General features: G+C 34.2%; 1 protein-coding gene across 3 annotated transcripts in view; it reads right to left on the bottom strand.

The window, feature by feature from the left end:
- Lin7a (lin-7 cell polarity scaffold A) overlaps positions 1-20,908 on the bottom strand; it is a 145,506-nt gene that overhangs the window by 37,490 nt on the left and 87,108 nt on the right. For 2 of the 3 annotated variants that reach the window (XM_005337996.4, XM_040280272.2), the window contains 2 exons: positions 7,679-7,750; positions 5,233-5,442 (listed from right to left, as the gene is read on the bottom strand). In XM_005337996.4, the coding sequence (XP_005338053.1) occupies positions 5,233-5,442; positions 7,679-7,750 (282 nt within the window). Of the gene's footprint in view, positions 1-5,232; positions 5,443-7,526; positions 7,604-7,678; positions 7,751-20,908 lie in introns of all 3 variants that reach the window. The other variant, XM_040280273.2, reaches the window with a different exon arrangement.

Raw genomic sequence — 20,908 nt, 5'->3', positions numbered from 1 at the left:
ATATATATATAAAAGGTCAAAGCCCCTTGTAACTGAGAAAATAATTTGCCTCCCTCTACCAAAGAGGCACTTAAGCAAACCCTAAAATATTTTTTAATTGCCATGAAACACACAGCAAGATTTCTACAAAAATTTAAGTTCCACAATAAAATGAGATTTATATATATAATATATATATATATATATATATATATATATATATAGAGAGAGAGAGAGAGAGAGAGAGAGAGAGAGAGAGAACTATGGCCTTATAAATTTCATAAGATTGTTTATTGTTTTGAGGAAGGAATGAGAGAATGTCATGTAAACACTGTTAATAAACTGTAGAGAACTAAATTGTAGTTGACATTCAAGAAAAATGTCTCATGAATAGGACACAAGGACAGTAGGTGGAACCCACTCTCTTACCTCAGAGTGTAAGGTAGTGTGTATGTAGTGATGGGGTCAGATATATAGTAGCTTCAGCAAAACTCCATTCAATGACATAAAACTACAGAAGGTACCTCAGGTCAACTGTTCCAACTCTCTATGTGGCACATGTATTTTAAATACTAGGTCAGGCAGCGTAATCTCTGATTCAAACTTTGTGATGGTCACGTAACACTTTACAATTCAGTCATTCTCTGTTTAGACAGCTTGGACTTGTTTAAAAGCTCTTTATTGTAATGAATTGAAATTTGCATTTCCTGTGACCTTCCCCTCATTGGTCTTGATTCTGCTCTCTGGCCTTGCACAATGCTGAACAACTGAAGACAGTCATCATTCCCCTAAGTAGACTCTTTTCCACTCAAGCCACTCAAAACCAAGTCCTTCTTTAACATGTTCTCATATAATAGACTGACCTGTGCTTGTGTTTTACTAGATTAGAATCCAGTAGGGTGGGGGCTAAACAGTACACTTAAGAACTGGGTCAATCTCTTATATTCTATATAAGATATAGGATTGTATAAATTCCCTACAATCACATTAATTTTTTTTTGCCTCCTCTGCCCCAACTTCCCTTATATTATTCTTGAAATTCGTTGAGAGCCCCAGGATTTTTATTTTCAAGCTTTGATGTCTAGCCACTACTCTCTGATTCTGCACATATACAGCTAGTTTTCTGGGCACAGGAGCAGGACTTCATGTAGATTCTTAATAAGTTGGGCCTATTGTACCATTCAATTGAGATTTTTAATATCTTGACTCTATCACTAAATATATTTACTGTTCCTGCTGGCTCCACATTGGCTGGAACCTTCAAATTAGTCCTTCAGACTTTTCTAAAAATTGCTGAGAAAACACTTGAGTATAAAAGGGTGAAAAGGAGATCATTAGAAAGCTATAAATTCAAACCCTAGCATTTTGACCTCCTATTAATGTTAAATTTTATTCAGTATTCAGCTCTAAGTTTTCACTGAGGATTACATAAGAAGTAGCCATACAAAAAAGGCCTCTGTTTTTTTTTGTGTAAAATTGTATTAGGTGATTCAATGTCTCATTTGTAAAAATCCCCTGGGAAATTTCTCTTGGAGCCCAGGAATAGGAAAAAAAAAAAAATTCTCTCCCAATGATAGCTGAGCTGGTCTGAATTTCCTTCTGTTTTGATTCATAAGAAGCTCAAAGAAAAAAATCAATTGCTCAATTGCTGTATCATTTCTTTATTTCTATTTATTTATTTTCCCCCTTTCCATCTTACTTTATTACCTAGCTCTCCATGTTAACAGTTCTATGTTAACATGCTACTATTTTTTTCAGTAGATTCATGATATATCCTTTCTATATGCAGTCAGGATATAAAAAGAAACAAAAATGATCAGGATACCACTTAAGATGTCTCTCCAGATGTTTAAATGTCCATGGACTAATTTCTTTATTTTTAAGTGGGACAGTTGGGAATTATCCCCAGAGTGCTTATGCTGAAGTAGCTTTGCTTCATTTCCTTCAAAATTTGTTCTCAATTTAGAAGGGCATGTTTACAATGCCATGAAAAAAAAATCTTAATCTCCCCAAATGGTACCTTATTTCAAAGAAAAAATAAAAATTATTCAATCATTTGCTTGTTTTTTTTTCCTTTCTATTACAAGGCCTAACATTCATTTCATTGTAGAATAATCTTTTTTTCCACTCAATACTGCTACTTTCCTGGAATATTTACCCTGAAAATACTGTTGGACTTTTAACTGTTATTAAAAGCCCAGATTCCTAGAATTGAACTATTACACATTAATTACTATTTGTGTGATTATGAATAAATGCTGGGTCATGAAGTTTCTCATTTACAGAAAACTACTTTTTGATGAACATCTGCTGTTAAAATGTATATAACTTACTTTTAAACATTTTAAAGTATGTAGCTTATATTGTCATACAGAGGTGCAATATTCTAAGCTGAAATTTTAGGAGCTTAATAAATCAGTCTAGGGTGGTCGGCCAGCCTTATATCAGAAAGGCAGTACTTTAGCTGTGTCCACCACAGAGTGTTATACTTATTTCAATGAATAAATGATGTTTAGCAAATGATTTTCTTTTAGTGACTGATTAACTAGCATGATGTGCTATAAATAGAAGTTAATTGGCAAAACTATAGATTTAAATATATGGTAGTATAAAAATATTTTTCACCTTTGCATGCACAGAGTGAACAAATCTCAAGGATGCCTATAACCTGCACCAAAGGATTAGAGGGGCAGGAATAAGTGGGATGGTACCAAAGTTCTGTCATTAGTCATCCTATTTCCAACTGTTGGTTTGATTGGATTTCTGGTTCTCTGAGGCTGAATATATGAGTAAAAATTCCTGAACCTGTTATGTTGTCTTATCTGATTCAAGAGAATATTTTTCTCCAAGGTTATGAATGGACAGAGTGGAATGTCATCAAATTTACAGAAGAGGTTGTAAGAGTCCATTACTACCTTCTTGCTAATAAATATTTGCTAACATCTACCTATATGTGGAGAAGAATTTGCTTTAAGTCTTTCTTTTAATATAAATAGCAAAAATGATATAATTGGGATTGTTGTGCCTCACCCATCTCAACTTCTTCAGTAGCTACTTTTGCCTATCTGAGTTGAGTGTGACCATACTATTACAGGACTCTTTTTAATGAACATTTTGCCTCACTGTAATTTTTATCAGTGCCCTTGAAATGATTTACTATTTCTCTTTCCCAGATAGGGAAACTCAGGTTCAGAGGAGATTAACCCATAATCATATGGATATGGAATGGTTAGAACCCCATCTGTTTGATTCCATTGCTTCAATTTTCCCTGCCACCTCCCAGGTTCACCACAAGGTCACTGCAAGGAATGGATGAATGTGTAATGCTTATAGCTGTATTCCCTGTGAATGTGTGGGTCGAACAGAGGCTTTTCAGCTCCCTTGATAGCCCAAAGTCAATTACCTATTAAATTGCAATCCTATATAGTTATTGTTGCTTTGCACAATTACAATTATTATATTTCAGTATTTTTGTTATTTTTCATACTGTTTTTAAACCTATACCTTCTTTTGGCCTACCCAATATATTCAGAGAAGTCATAAATTTATATCCCAAGGCGCAGATTACTGTGTGCCACACTTGTATGGCCCAGATCTGAGAGCCCTCTACCAGAAATTTTGGTTCTAAAATTGTCACTGGAACATGCTTTGAAAAAGTAATATTATCACAAGACCAATAATAATAATAATAATAATAATAAACTTATCTCAAAGCATTTTAGAATTAGAATGCTGAAATGATATAAACTGTTTGTGGATTGATAATTTTGATGTTCATTAAAGAAGAACCAAGTCAAATATTTTTTTTTGTAGTGTGAAACTACTTGCAGGCTAAAAGTAAATAGCAAAATTTAAGATATAAATATGAAAGAATTGTACTCTATTCTTGCCAATAAAATATTGCATTCTAAATACATTTTATATTGGATATTGTATTCTAAGCATAAATAAATATGGCTATAAAGAACCAACTAGCTTAAATCTTAAATCTTAACCATCTAGCTTATATATCAAATCTTAGGTTCTTAGAGGAAAGATCTTAGACTAATGGATAAGTAAACATTAATATATTCTTATTTATATTTCTGAAATTTATGCTTTTAGGTTATTTATACATAAGTGGAAGTTAGAGAGAGCTATGTATTCATATGAAGCTATTTCTTTAGCAACTCGTTATTTGGATGCCATGTGGCAGAACTGCATCCAAAGAATATGAAGCTTTGAAATAAATGTACATTTGTATGTTCAATTTAAAACATATATTTGAATTTAATTCCATTGAAAAAGTATTATAAAATGCAGAGATAATGTGGTCAAACTTTATGGCAGAGGGATACTACTACGTATGCATTATTTTACAATTATACACATGGCTTAAAAATTGAGTGTATTTTCCTTTTCTTGTGTTCCCTCTTTCTGGGTACAGTCATGGCTATAATCCCAGCAATTTGGGTGGTTGAGGCAGGCAGGAGGAACACAAATTCACTACTAGCCTCAGCAACTTAGCAAGACCCTGTCTCAAAACAAAAAATATGAAGGGTTGTGGATGTAGCTCAGTGATAAAGCACCCTGGGTTCAATCCTCAGTAACAAAAAGTATTCTTCTTAAACTGAATAACACATATACAGTATAAAGTAAGATGTTTTATTTTTAATTTATTATTATAATTATTATTATTATTATTTGCACCAGGGATCAAACCCAGGGGTGCTCTAAAAACTGAGCCACATCATCTGTCCTTTTTATTTTTTATTTTGAGACAGGGTCTTACTAAGGTACTGAGGGCATTGCTAAGTTGCCAAAGCTGGCCTTAAACTTGCAATCCTCCTGCCTCTGCCTCCAAAGTTGCTGGGATTACAGGCATAAGCCACCATGCCCAGCTCTCTCTTTGTTTTTAAAATATGTGCGTTTGCTACAGAAACTTAAAATAAAAAATACCTTGAAATTATTATGTTATTCTAAACATTAATCAACAATAGTACTTTGGGGGAAAAATTCCATACGTTGGGGTAATTTCTTGGGGTGATTTTTCTACTAGCTGATATCGATCATATTTGAACAAGATGAAACATAAAAATATAAAATTACTACTCTTATAAAGTTTAAGGTCCATCAATCCTCAGGAAGCTGGTTGGATACAAAATTAAGATCTGTTCTAGGATTTCAACAATGACTTTAGCAATAGCAGAAAAAAAAAAAAAGAAAAGAACATACTTAGGGAGAAAAATCTCTGATTATTTTATGAAAACATACCACTCCATTCACCGATAGCAGCTGGTCTCCTCTTTTGAGGCCTCCGTGTCTTTCAGCCACCCCTCCAGGAATGATGCGAGAGATATAAATGGGAGAATTTTGCTCCTTTCCTCCCATCACGTTAAAACCAAGGCCTTCATCAGTCTTTGGCAGTTCGACTACCCGAGGGTGGGAGTGGCCTTCACTAGCTGCAAATGCTGCAACTGTGGCCTGAAAGAAAAGATGGTCTTTTGGTAATAAAATGAGGGAAAAAAAGCTAATGTGCTTTGTAGGGGGCAACTCACGCAACTTCTTAATTTTTTTTTTTTTTGGCATTTTCCTGTGAAAGAGAAACCCAGAAGGGAGGGGCCTGTCTTCATTTAGATGCCATGTAGGATTCCTTTCTTTGGCAAACCCCACCCACCTGTTTTCAAGCTTATAAAGCTTATCTGCTATATCACTTAAGGTAGCTAGCTCACTTATGAAAATACTCCTATTCCTGGGCTCCAAATAGTTTTGGTACATATACTACCTAGTATTATAAGTATTTTGTACATATGTTGACTATGAACACCTTAATGACAGATTATGTCTTGCATTTTTTTAAAAGACACACAGTCTACCCTGATGCTTACACATGAATGCTTATAAATATTCAATAATCTGAAGAGCATTTACACGTGTATACTCTTGGGAATATATATGTAATTTGCTATTGCCAGATCACTGGTTTAATAAAGTTTTTTTTTAACTGAGCATATCTAAAAGAAAATACAAATTAAAATTAAATAATGAACTCAGATTATTATTATTATTCATATCAATATCCCGTATTATTTTGGGAGATCACTTATCTGGCAGAAGATTTTTTTCACCTACATTAATATTTCAACTACTATGGTAACAGGCAAAATGAGTAGTTTCATGGCTTTCTACCTAGATGTACAAAATGTCATTTAACATGAACAAAATTTTATTTTAAAATTCATACATTAATTTCCTTACAGAAGTTCCAGAAAACAACTTACCATTAGTTCCCACCCCACATAGGAATAAAATAACAGCATTTGAGTAGTTTCAATCAGGAAAAGATTCTCTGCCTGCTTCTTTTTTTCCACTTCCATTAGCCTGACTTAACCACAGTTGATTAGATACTTACTATAAAATGATTTACTCAACCCTGTGAAAATATTGATTCCCAACTACTGTACATTCTTTTTCCACACACAGCATTATCACATCAATTTAGCATTATGCTACTGCCTGCATTTAGTGAAAGATAGTGAATGATATGGAAATAATGGCTTGTTTTTAGCTACATGCATTTGCTCATGCAAACCTTGTTGTCATGCATAGGTTTTAATGGCTGACATGGATGCAATGCAGACAGCCCAGAAACAACCAGAAAATATTGTGCTATTGCAACATTATGCTGCTCTCCTGCTGTTCTACATGAATAAGAAATGAGAATGGTAAAACACTACATAATTCACTTTCCCCTTAATTAAACCATGTAGGGATCATTTTTCTATGCGTGTTCCACTTCAGTACAAGCAAAGCATGATGTAATGGTAATAATACCCTTTTTTAGCCTGGGTTAGGAAAAAAAAAGTACAAATCTACAGTGTTCAGTTACAAAATGAAAACTAAAAAATCGGAAGAGAAACCAAAAAACAGGTGATGTAACAAAAAAAAAAAAAAAGAAAATTCTGATTATTTTCACTGGTTCTTAGTGCTCATACATTATTAGAGAAAAGTCTTTAAAAAGCAAGTCATGTGTCATGTTCTATTATAACATTTCTGTATTTGTGAAATGTGAATTGCATCAGTGATTTTAGATTAAAACTGTTTCCTAATGGTAGAGATTCCAGAAAATTTCATGATCGTGTGGCTATAGCATTTTCATTACGAGGGTCTCTGTAACGTCTGCATTTGGGGTTTTTAAAGTGCACAGTGGTCACTACCACAAAATGTGACAGGTCTTCCCTTTAGGTAAATGCCACATTCTTTCAGCAAGTTACCCACTGCTCAGCTGAATACAAAGAAGCTTATGCATCAGTGGGTGCAGGTGTGTTACTGTCATACATAACTTCTTTTTAGGTCTTTAGACCTGAGTAAAGGAATTTTCATACACTGAGTAGTATATAGGTTCTTTTGGAGCAGAGGAATGTGTTAGAAAACCATGTAGCATTTTATACAATGAGCCAGGAGATTTGCTTGTGCCAAATGGACATTCAGTGAGTTTAATGAAATCATTCTCCTTTCTTAAGCTACAGAAGCAGCAGAAACGTTCAATTTTCCATTAGGATTTTTACCTGGGAAGTAGTACTGGTTCTAGACTCTGGGCTGCCACTGATGTCTAAATTCTCTTACAGTGTACACACGAGAATACCTGAAACACACACGCGCACAGTCAATTACTAGATCACTGTGGTCAAGTATATTTTTAAAGTTATTCAAGCCTTACCTTTGCTGTGGCCCTTGCACGGAATTCGGGACAGCCATTAACAGTTATCGTTTCATGCATGTATTGATATACCTAAAATGTTCACATAAAAAAAAGAGCGTGTAAGAAGTAATAAGACTATTAATTCTTTCATAGCAGATAGAACATTAGATTTTTATTCTAGGACTGAAGTTCCCTATCACAAATGAAACAGGTCTAAATCAATTATCCTGATGATTTGGACCAAATGTATCTCCTATTTTGCAGTGGGGAAGGTGTCCAGGCAGCAAAGGCAATGACATTTATTTAGAAGTTTTGAATTTGTCCATGTTTATCAAAGTAAAAACGTTTATATTTGGTTTAAAAAAAAACATTGTGAGTAAAGATTTTTACCATTGCATATAGCTCTAGCTCTAAAATTAGTGACAAAGGTTATGTACATCATTATTTCTTGGATCTTGAAATATTTTGTGAGTAGTTTTCTTTTCTAAAAAAAATTTTTTTTAAATGTAGACAGACATAATACCTTCGTTTTGTTTATTTTTTTATGTGGTGCTGAGGATCAAACCCAGTGCCTCATATGTTCAAGGCAAGCACTCTGCCACTGAGCCACAATCCCAGCCCTGTGAATAGTTTTCTAAAGTGATATTCCACAAAGCTAAGGTAGCAGTGTCTGTTTCTTGGCCCAAGCCACAATGTGTTGGAAGATATGTTACTATTAATGATATACAATCATAACTTTGAATATTTATAATTTAATCTGCCCTGTCAATCTATTTTTTTATATATATAAGCAGGTAAGGCCATCAATTAGTCTTTTAAGCACAGAGATAACAATGGTATTCCAGAACACAGGTAAGTAAGAGATCCTTAGAACTAGCAACATGGGGCAACATATCATCTATAGATCATGTGAAAACTCAGCTGAAATAGAAAGGTGGTAAAATATGTATAAAGAAGGATGTCATAGGGCTGGGGATGTGGCTCAAGCGGTAGTGTGCTCGCCTGGCATGCGCAGGGCACTGGGTTTGATTCTCAACACCACATAAAAATAAAGATGTTGTGTCCACTGAAAACTAAAAAATAAAATAAAATAATAAAAAAGAAGGATGTCATAGAAAGCACACAGTTTTTTCTGTGTTTGCAGACCCAAGTTTGATCTTTATAGTACAGTTAGGGAACTATGAGATCTTGTTTTACTGTACTGACCTTCTATCTGCCCATCTGAAAAGTGGATAAAGACTATTAATTTAGTAGGATAAGACTACTGTTTATGGCTTTAGTCACAACTATAAAAATTATTAAAACATAATTTCTAAACGTTATTGAAACATTCCTTCTAAACATAGAGGGGTGGGATTATAAAATCTATATCAGTGGTAAAATAAAATGCTTCATTTTAAATAAACTGAAGTATGGAAAATTATTTAAAGGTCTAGTTTGAGGAAGACATTTGGAAAAAAATAACATGGTAAAATATGTAGGATTGTATGATAATTTTGAATTTAAATAATAAAGTCATAAAAATCTATTGTATAACACATAGAGGTAAAAGTCCATTTGGTATTATGCTAGAGTAGTTTGGGGCATGATCCATTTGCTATTGCAGTAAGGAATGAAATAGGAAAATTGTTATTGAAGGCTTGAAGGGGTGTTTTTCCTTTATATTAATCTTATTTTAAATGCTTAAAAGTGAATTCAAAATTTGATTAATTCATCCATATAACAATCATGTATGGCCATTGTCTTCTCAACATTTCAACATTCATTTGTGGAGATTCAATATCTGGTTGAATCTCCACAAATGCTGACTCATCATTCCCAGGTGACATAGTTAGACAGAAATGCAGACAATGGTCTGGACCCAAAAGGGAGGAATACAATTCCTGTAGCTCTGAACCAAACAATTTGAATTTTCAATTTCTATGGCAAATCCAAATGGGGATGAGAACTGCTTCCAGAAGATCATCTGTAGAATCTATAGTAGGTTACTGAAAATTCTCCTGCCAGAATAGCTACCAAGTCATTTCCATTAGTTCCTTGAAAGTGCATTATTTTGTCTCATAGAACTAGCTTGGTCCTAGATACTCAATACATGATTGATATATGGATGAATTAATCATATTTTGAATTAGCTTTTGAGTTAAGCACTTAAAATAAGATTAATATAAAGGAAACAAATAAATTCTACTTATTTCTTCTAAAAGCCCAGTTGGAGGAGGATTTTCCCTATCCTTCATTTTAATAACCTCCCTCATACCCAACCCCTTGCTCTACCCTACCTCACTATCTCTTGTTGAAAGTGCTGCCTTAGTGTTCATGAGGACTCCTACCACCAAACACTATCCACTTTAGCTACATTGTTAAGTATCTACCTGACCATGTCACTACTGTGCTCTCAACCTTCTGCTGCTGTTAAGAGTTAAAGAGACAGAGTCAAATGCCTGTGGGGATCAGGCAGAAATAACAATGAAGACCCCAACCTTCCCTCTATTCTTATTTTCCTACTTCCTGTCCTTGGCTCCCACCATTCCCCAAGCATATCAAACCCTTACAGTTGTCCTTTGTATATCCTGTTTACTCTGATTAAAATGCCATTCCACCTGGCAGGCACTTAGTCATCCAACTTTAACAGGATGATTAAAGGCCCAATTCAAATATTATCTCCCTGTTAAATGTTCTCTGCTTTCCTAAAGCAAAGTGAGTTTCTCCCTCCTCAGTTACTGGCCATCTGAATTTATCTGAGGTTATTTTGATTAATTTTTTCAGGGAAAGTGACTACGTTGCTTGCATCCAAAGATGTTTATGAGGACAACCATTTAGCAAATAATTAGGAGGTTGTCATCAACTGATTAAGACAAAAGGTAATTTTGTAAGTGCTTGAGATAAATACCTAATAAATATCACAAATTAAGAATAATTATTATTAACATCCCAATTTGAATGTTCAATTAAGCTGGATATGCAGGGGACAATAGTGTCTTGATAACAGCACACTCTCTGGAGGTGGCTCGGAAACAAACTCTGGTGTGCCACTTTCTAATTTTATGATGGTGGTCAGTTTAAGCCCTTGATTTCTCTGGGGCTCCATTTGCACATATGAAAAAATGTGCCTTACAATAATAACTCAGTCTTTTATAAGGATTTAATAAGAACAGAACAATTTGTCACATGTAATAAGCTAACCAAAAAATAACGTTATTATTATTATTGCTGTTAAATTGTTTTTAAATGCTTCTCATCTCATCTGACTCTGGGAGTTTTTAGTGGAGAATTTCACTAGGCCAGTATTCCACGAACACTATTTACAAAGAATTGATCAAAGACTATAGTTTTCAATTAAGAGCAATTTTGTCCTCCAGGAGACATGCAGCAATGTCTGGAGACATTTTTGTTCGTCACAAATGGGGAGGAAGATAGTGCTATGGCTGTCTAGTATGTGATAGCCCAGGGTTGCTGCATTCTACAGTGCACAGGGAAGCCCCCTAGAGCAAGGAACAATGTGCCTACCTGTCTATAGTGATCAAGTTGAGAAATCCTGATCAAAGGAATCAAGCTTTACCTTCTCTTCTAATATGCAACAATTAGTAAGCCACAGAAACACACTTGTATAGCACTAAGGATTCTTGTAAATGTTCAATCATTGTTGGAGTAAATTATCATGATTTTCATGTGCATTTAATGAGGACTTGGACTAAATGTAATGCTAAGAATTTTATATCTATGAGCTCTTTTACTTCTAACAGCTTATCATTCACATACTCTTATGTGAAGACAGCAATAGATCACTAGTATTTTGGTAGCATGTGTGAAGATATGCAAATGTAACAAACATTTCTTTGTATTTTGAATAAAATTACCTATGAAGTTTTATCATATGTAATAAAGTATATAAAATTTATCAAGTAACATATGTATATGTGTAGTGGTAAATGTTAAACAAGTGGTGGCTGCAAGTATACAAGGTCACCATTCTGAAACTAACAAATTCATCACTTCAGATGAAAGTGAAATAATACTTTAATCTCCCTTAAGTATAAGATGCCAAAGTTAAGTGAAATAAACCCGATATTATTATCTCCCCATAATACTCCCATTTTTGTCATCAAAAAGAAATCTGGTAAATGGAGATTATTGCAAGATTTAAGAGCCATTAATAATGAGATGGTTATTATGGGACCTGCTCAATTGGGGATTCCTCAATTGTCTGCTTTGCCAAAAATCTGAAGATGTTAATTCTGTTTCCATTAGCTGTGTCACCTTATGAGCTCCTGTTGTCTAAGAGACAACATGGATCCTTGACTATCTTACTTTTAAAGAACAGTTATAAAAGTATTTGTAAGACTGTGAAGAAAATTGTTATGGAAAGCTAAAATATTTTATCAGATACCCTGATAAAGTTCTTCAAGGAAAAAGAGGAAATGGTTGTATGGGCCTCAGGGGAAGTGGAGCTTGGCATCTCCTGAATCCTTTGGGTCCCAGATGTATGATAAATGTCACCCACAGCATTTCTCAGCATATTCACTGGACAGGATAGGTTTAATTCCTAGTACTTGTTTAGCCATTGACAGAAACTCTAGTACAGTGTCTTTACCTCACATTTCAGCAGCAGTAATTTCCCAACCTTGGATAAATTTCACAAATTCAATCACATTTTCTGTATTTAGAATTTATTGAAAGCCAGTGAAATTTTACAAAGATAAAATTGAGGGCAATGGAATTTTAGTGAGTTGGTTCAGAGAGTTTATTTATTCAATTGTTCAGCCAACATTCATTTTAGAATTATTCTAGTCTATGTGTTAGGCATCTGGTCTAAATTATGAGAGAAAAAAAATCTGTTTCTAAAACTTCTAAAGAACATTAATTTTCACTGTGGAAAGGTTATTTGAAAACATTTAGGTGACTTACATTTTGCTTTTCTTTATACCAAGAAGCAAATGAACTACCTTTTTTGGGGGGATGAAAATTTTATCACTGAGTGATGAGCAAGTATAAATGAAGTCAAATCTCCACTTTGACTTCAATTTATTTACCAAGTTTGCAACAGCATTCCCATTTAGATAGAATTGAGCTAAATAACTAAAATTCTTGTATGAGATGATTTCTGTTTTTGAAGTGTCATTTATACAAAAGCCAGACAATATCACAAAATGAATTTTCCAGTGTATAGTTCCTGATCTTGAAAATCCTAATTGGAACAGAGAGACAGGGAAGGGATGTCAAAACCATATCATGACTGTCTCATCCTGGATCCCCTTTCTATCAAACTTCCAACAACCTACCATCTGCATAACCTAAGTTTTCTATTATGTAAAACGTCATCTATAAAGAGGGAGTCAAAAAGAGTAAGGCACATGGCCTCATGAAATGTAACCTTGATTCTTTTTATGCTCTTATTGCAATAGTTATAATAGCTGTTATTTCTGTTTATTTCTATTTCATGCACAGCTGAGATGTCACCGGAATGATGCCTTTAGAAGGTTGCTCAGCAGGAAACAAGTTTAATTTTTCTTTTTAATTTTAAAACTAGATTTTGAATGTTCTATCTTCTACTTTTGTAAAATACTTTTATTGCCCGCTGTACTTTGATGTTATTTAAAATTTTCTATGAGAGGTAGACACTAGGTAGACTCCCCTCACACAATCCCCATTTTCAGTCCCCTCCTTTTAGTTGGTCACATGTTCTCTCACTGGTCACAGGTCCCAGTTCTGTCGGATGAGCATTCAATTGGAATTAGGTGAGAAGCCCTCATCTTCTACTTCTGGTCCTGAGTGCATATATATAATCAGCTATGGTTGCAACTCCAACTTCCAGGGAAAGGCCATGGAAGTGCATATTCATCAGTTCTGATTACCTGGGGTTCCTGTATCTGTGCAAATAGTTGCCTGTCTCTCCACTTGTAATGAAGAAAAGTAGTCCTGTTTGCTGAAGCCAGTGCAATTGGATTTTCTGCTACTTGCACAGCCAAAAGAGTTCCTGATTGCTATATTTTTCAAGTAAATTTTATACAGAACTACCCTATCTTTAGTTTCTTTTCTTCTATTCCTTCCAACTCTGGAAGTTATAATTATGTCCATTAGAAATTAGTGCAAATTTGTTAATATAAGGGACTTAGAATTTGAGGAGAGACAAAAATCATAGTTTAAAAGAAAAGCAGAAACTTACTCTTTGAAAACAGTGTTAAGAAAATGAGAAGATAAGTTGAGTAGGAGAAAATGTTTGCAAAATGCCTGATAAAAATTTCATATCCAGAATCTATGAAGAACTCATAGAAGTTAATAATCAGAAAGGAATCATATGACAAACTGGATAAAGTATTTGAATAGGTACATCATCGAGGAAGAGGTGGGTGGCAAATATAGGAAGATAGTCACAGGAAAAATTCAAATTGTAACTACAATCAGATTCACCTACACACTTATTAGACTGTATAGGTATTTTTAAAAAAACCTACTGATAATATCTAGTGTAGGTGAGAATTTTGAACAAATGAAATTCTCATACATTGCTGTTAAAAATATGAAGTAGCACAGCTACTTGAGAAATCAGAAAAACAATTTTCTATGGAGAAAAATGTACATTTTCTATAAGATCCATTCCTCTACTTGAAGCTATTCATCTGAGATAAATACAAAAGTTATATTCATACAAAACAAGATGCAAACAGAAACTTTATTCATAATTTGTTCAAACTAGAAACAATCCAAATATCCTTCAGTTGTGGACAAATATGTTAATGAAGGCAGATATGTGAATGGAATAGTACTTGGCAATAAAAAGGAACAGACAGCTCATGCATACAGCAAAATGAACAAATCTCAAACGCAAACGCGTGTCGCTGAGTGAAAGAAGCCAGATTCTATGATGACTTCATTTATATGACACTCTGGGAAGGGTGAAACTATAGGGACTAAAAGCAGATCAAATCTATCTCCACCATAATTTAAAGGTGGAGATAGCATGACAAAAGTTTGCAGTGTGTCAGAAGTGTTCTATATCTTGATAATGGTGCTGTTTTTATCCCTGTACATGACTATGCAATCTCTTAGAACAGTACACTAAAATGGGGAAATATTTCAGTATATAAATTATAATTCACCTGCTTGATTTTTAATAAAGCAGAAAATATATTTTAAGGGGTGGGAAAGCTTCTGGGTGCAGTGGTTACATGCCTGTAATCTCAGCAACTTGGAAGGCTGAGGTAGGAGGATTGCAAGTTCAAGGCCAGCCTCAGCAACTTAGTGCGACCCTAGCAACTTAGTGAGACCCTTTCTCAAAATAAACAATCAAAGGGCTGGGGATGTGGGTCAGTTCTAAAATGCCTTTAGGTTCAATCCCCAGTACCATGCCAATCCAAACCAAACCAAAAGCCAAAGACAGATGGGAAAGAAGGAAGGATTTTTTAAGAGATGAAAGCATTCAGAAATTTAATCATAGTTTTTGAAACTGAAAGTAAGGATTTTGAAACATGAAGATTTTCATATATTTAAGCAAGTATTTATCATATTAAAAATCACATTAACTCTACCCTTCAAATTTTATGAATGTGCAAAGCAACAGTTATGCTTTAATGGATGGGAGCATCTCTTTTGAACATAGGGTGCTCCAGAGATTTCATTGATAAACTGTTAACTAAAATGTCAATAAAATTACACTTAGGATCAGATAAGCCCTTTTATATCAATGAATTGGAAATACAAACAAACCTTTCAGCAACTTTGTGAAAACATGAAAATGATATTAGTCCAAATCATCTCAAGAGGGAAAAAATGTAGAAAGCCATATATATTCAGAATTAACCGAAGAAACAAGGAGAAACAAAGGTCCCATGAGAAAATGATATGGTCCAAATCTTAGCACATTATAAAGTGCATTATGGCTTATTATAGGTATGGTTTTATTACAAAATAAGTAAGAATGGCTTCTTTTAACATAACAGAAACATAAGAATTAAGATTGGCATCTATATTTATCTGTAATTTTTAAATGGATTACATAAGTTGAATAAAAAAATTATTCAGTGTGTTATCAAACTTTAAAGTTAATCATTTTTCAATATTAAAAATAAAGATTATAACTCTCATATTATTTTATAATTATATGGCACCTGAGCAGTTGGACCACATTCACAATACTATTCCATGATATATTTAACATAATTTAATAAAAACACTGCAGGTTTTCTGAAAGCAGATTTTAGGCCAGGGGAGGTATCTAAAATGAATTTGTGAGTCATTTATGGCTTTAAATTTAATTGCATTCAGAGGAATGAAGTCTATGTCTACAGAATCAAGCACTCTGATGTGAATATGCATAGTATACTTGATATGACTAGAATAAAATAGAAATACAGCTTGAATTGCCAAAAACTTATTTTAGTATGTTTTGTAGCAATTATTTCAGATCAACTGGAAAATTATTTCATCTACAGGAAAAGTATCTAATTTTTGTTTTGAGTTTCTTATCATATTTTGAAAAAAATGGCAGCTCCTGTAAATTTTATTCAAGCTATAGCTGCCAATTTATCTTTCATGTGTATTTTCATGTTTTGTAACTGTGGAAAACATGTGCAAAATCCCAGTATTAGATTTCCTACAAACTAAAGAGTTTAGGATATGAAATTCAATGTTTGCAAAATAAAATTAAGTTAAATTAAATGCCACACACTCTTTACAAATCATTTCTACTAGAGTGGGCCCATCAAAACTCAAATCAATTCAGAAAAAAATCCAAGAAAGATAAAATTCCAGAGTAACTTCTTCCTGTACTTCTCTCTTTATTTATTTATTTTTTATTTTTTAAATTTTTTATTTTTTTTATTGGTTGTTCACAACATTACAAAGCTCTTGACATATCATATTTCATACATTAGATTGAAGTGGGTTATGAACTCCCAATTTTACCCCAAATGCAGATTGCAGAATCACGTCGGTTACACATCCACAATTTTACATAATGCCCTATTAGTAATTGTTGTATTCTGCTACCTTTCCTATCCCCTACTATCCCCCCTCCCCTCCCCTCCCTTCTTCTCTCTCTACCCCATCTACTGTAATTCATTACTCTCCTTGTTTATTTTCCCATTCCCCTCACAACCTCTTGTACTTCTCTCTTTAATCATCCCTTTTAATGAAACATGCCTTTCATTGGACAGAAAAAAATACTAAGAGATATAAATAAGCAAAGACTATCTCTATTAGGTTGAATGACTTAAAGAGAGGATTCGGCCATTAAGGAAGATGTCTGATGATATCACTGGTAAAATCAACATGGCTACTAATATTTCTTCCAGGAATGGACCAAGAACTTAGAGAGGAAACATTCCTGCTTGGTTCTGTGATAACTGAGCCACATAAAACCATGAAGAAGACAAATGGACTCTTCAATTTTTAATCATAATGGGCATGAAAAGACTTTCTTTTAGGCAATTAGCTCCATTATTTCATTACCATTTTAAACTACGCTAATGCAGTGGCTAATGCCTTTGGCTGTCCAGTGTTATACGCGATCCTTGCTTTCAGCACTGAAGAGGAAACCTCAGCACACATACTTTGATACCACTAGTCTGTTCAAGAAATGAAATCAGCCTTGCTATAGAGTCTCCTTCCATTGTATCCTGCCAGGACGCATCTAACAACCGAGTCACCAATAGCATGGCATTAATTATAATTAAAAACAAAAAGAGAAGCACTGAATTCAAAGGTTAAAAATGAAAGTGATGCTTTGGGACTAAAAATTTCCTATCCTTCCTCACACAACAGCCTCTGTACACCTGCTTATTCACTGCCTTGGTGGGGTGATTGGTCAGCACCTGGGGGACTGTATTAGGTAAAGGCTATTAACTGTATTAGGTACTGGTAGGGTCTCTCTTTGGTTAGCAGCTATGAGGTGCACCATCTTCTCTTTCCATAGCCACGTCTTGAATAGGGGTTGCCTATTTGGGTCAGATGTAGCAAGTGCTGTTGTTTTCACATTCTATCTTCTTAGGCCAAACCAGATGCCTTAGGTTCAGAATAAAGGAAAAGAGAGGGATCACTTCGATGTGTGGGTCCAAGCTCCATTCTCCAATCTGTATATTACCAGAAAGAGTTGAAGCAGAGAGAATTTGGGTGTTTTCATGCTGATTAAGTGGTGCTTTTTCCTCATTGGTTTGTGGTGCTTTCACCTTGCCTCACGGGTCAGTAGGGCCTGAGCAGGAAGGATGGAATGCAGAAGAGGAGTTGAGCATGTCTGGAGTCCTGCCTATGATACCATCTTAATCACTCTGAAACCACAAGTCTACTTCTTACAGCCCACACATATCTATCCAAGCTCAGCGATGTGACTCAGATGTCGTGCTGCAAAGAGACGCATGCCATTTATGGTCTGCCTTAAAGGACATTAACTAAGAGACAGCCGAAGAAAAACTGAATTGAATGGTCCCCGCTTTGTGACCAGTCTCATGTGCTAAAGTGAATCAATGTGAAAAATGGTATTACTAAATGAAAAGAAAATATAGTCTCAAATTGCAAGTGTTCTCCAGTGCTTGGATTTAGAAGTAGATGAGGATACATTTTGAACAAAGTGATGCCACTTGAATATCTAACAACTTGCCTACTCAAAGTTATAAAATTTTTTTTTTTGTTTTTCTGAAATGCCACTTTCAGATGAAGTCCAATAAGAAGGGCACATTAAGAAATATTTATAGCATTCTACCTCTTAAAGGATGTGGAAGAGAACCGGGACCCTCAAAAATGGTGTTCTTAAATCACTTGACACAAAGGACTCCATGCCCCATTGTGCCTGACAGTCAATGGCACATCCTTCATTTTTGGTTTGGTGGGGACTCAGCAGGGAAACCTCAGGACTAGAGGGTGTAATATAGAACACAGCCCTCAAAACCTCTGCCCATTTTGAAATTTCTGGAAGTTATTTATATTACTTGTTTTAAGTGAATTAAAATGACTATGCCACATAATTTTCTAAAGGGAACAGAAAATACTTTGTTCAGTTTTATGGTTTCACCACTAATTATTCTGCTTTTACATAACAGAATAATTAGTGGTGAAACCATAAAACTGAAGAATGACTCTAATTTTTAAAAACTGGGCAATTAACCTTTAATTCCACTACGTATTTTTATAATTGGTTTATATTTCCAATGGGTTCTTAAAGCATATAACTTTCATAAGGTAGTGCATATTAATTTGTACAGATAACTTTGAGAAAAAAAAATGAGACCACAAGAAACAGAGCATTTCTACAGGGTCCATGTGGCAAGTGGCCAAGCTACCAGGAAGAAATCTTTTTCCTGTAGTTGTCCAGAAAGAATTCCCTTAAGGCAGCTATTCCCTGCCCTGCTCTTGTTATACAGCCAGAGTGCCCCGTGACAGGAAATGCCTGAGCAAAATTTTGGGAAGATGTCATTTCCAATTAGTATAGCACTATTCAATGTGACTAGATTATCTCTGTTTATTTGGGGTTAGATTCAAACAGGATTTGCTTCGGTTCAGCCTCTTTTTTTTTTTTTAACTGATTGGATTAAGATGACATGAAATCTCATGAAGGACCCCAGAGTGCTGGGGTATTGACTCAGCAGTTTTGAAATTAATCAGTGTACATAAAGTTTGCAAGGGTTGTATGATCAGTTTCTGCTTACAATAGAGCTTCAGCAGGAAAATGAATCAATCATTTTGGAATCATTAGGTATATATTGTCATTGTCCAAGAAGTCATATCAGCTGTTTAAGTAACTGCTGAAAAAAAAATTCAACTCAGTTACTAAAGACAACCTAATTATTCAATTGATTGAATTAAAATTATTATAGCTAAATAAGCAGGTTTCCAGATGCAGCAATAAAAATACAGGATAGATAACAAGGAATCAACTTCTAGTTTAAATATGTCCCATATAACATTCAAGATATGAATACTTCATAGTTAATAATTCTTCATAAAGGTTGAAAAGGAGACATGCTAACAATGCAATCAAGAAGTAAATTGAATAGGATTTGGTGGTGGTTGGTCCTTGGCAAGAGAAAAGAGGCGGGTCCAGTTTGATGATGTCAAAAAAGGTGAGATAATGATAATGAATTTGATTTTGGACAATGTCATTTGAGTTCTGATCTTCGAGAGATGTTCAGCAACAGATGAATCTGTAGGTCTGATACTCAGAGAAAAAAAAATCAAGCTCTAAGATATAATTTGTGAGTTATCTCTTTAGTTGGCTTACAAAATCCTTTGTGTCAATGGTATCATTTCAGAGAAATTTAGACAGAAGTTGCAATTGTGAGGGGCTCCAACATTTCCTTACATAACTTATAACCTTACTGTTAGTCTCGATGGAACACATTAACCCAAGGCATCTTTTTTTTTTTTAATTTAACTAACTCACATGTAATGTTTTTTTTTTGTAAGTGAATTATATCTGGAAGAAAGGGAATAAAAGAAATATACTTTTAAGAAGTGATTTTAAAGTACAAATAGTTCATATGCTATAGAAACTTTGTATAATGTAGAACTACACAAGCAAGAAATTAAAGTCATTTATAATTCCCTACATCAAGGGACAATCACTGTTAATACATCTTGGTATTCATTCCTAAAGTATTTATTGATTTTCAAAAATAAATATTGCTAGTCACTATATACTTTTATAATCTATTTTGTTTTGTTTACTTTTTGTGTGATCTTGGAAATTGTGACAGCTCAGCATATATTAATATTCATTCCACTTTAAAGCTTCATATTATTTCAGTTTCAATGAATCATAATTCATTTAACTGGTCCTGTAAGGAGGGGCCATTTTGTGTTCTAATAACCTGTACTGCAACACAAATAACTTTGGATTATCATCTCTTTATAACAAGTTCTTTGAAGTGGAATACTGAGTAAAAAGCTTATGCATTTCCAATGTTGGACTTATATATTGTCCCTTTGGTAGGGGTTTGGCAAACTCCAGCCAGTTGACCAAATCTATTGCAGTGCATACAGTGATTAAAATGGAAAGAGATGGGTCAAAAAGCAAATCACAACCCCCAAGGAGAGATAATTTATGGCCATATGTTCATCACGGGTGAATGAATAAACTAATTGTAGTATATCTCTATAATCAACTCCTACATAACAATCAAAAAAGAATGGATTATTAATTCATGCTACAATATGGATGGTGTTAATTATTTGGAGTAAAAGAAAGCAAATGAAAATTTTTAATTTTATATATCTTTTAAAGTTAACAGGAAATTTTTTAAAAAAATATAATGCTGGATT

This window comes from Ictidomys tridecemlineatus, chromosome 6, assembly GCF_052094955.1.
Source record: "Ictidomys tridecemlineatus isolate mIctTri1 chromosome 6, mIctTri1.hap1, whole genome shotgun sequence".
Classification (NCBI taxonomy): Eukaryota; Metazoa; Chordata; class Mammalia; order Rodentia; family Sciuridae; genus Ictidomys; species Ictidomys tridecemlineatus.
The sequence above is the reverse complement of the archived record's forward strand: the minus strand, read 5'-3'. Positions and strand labels throughout refer to the sequence as shown.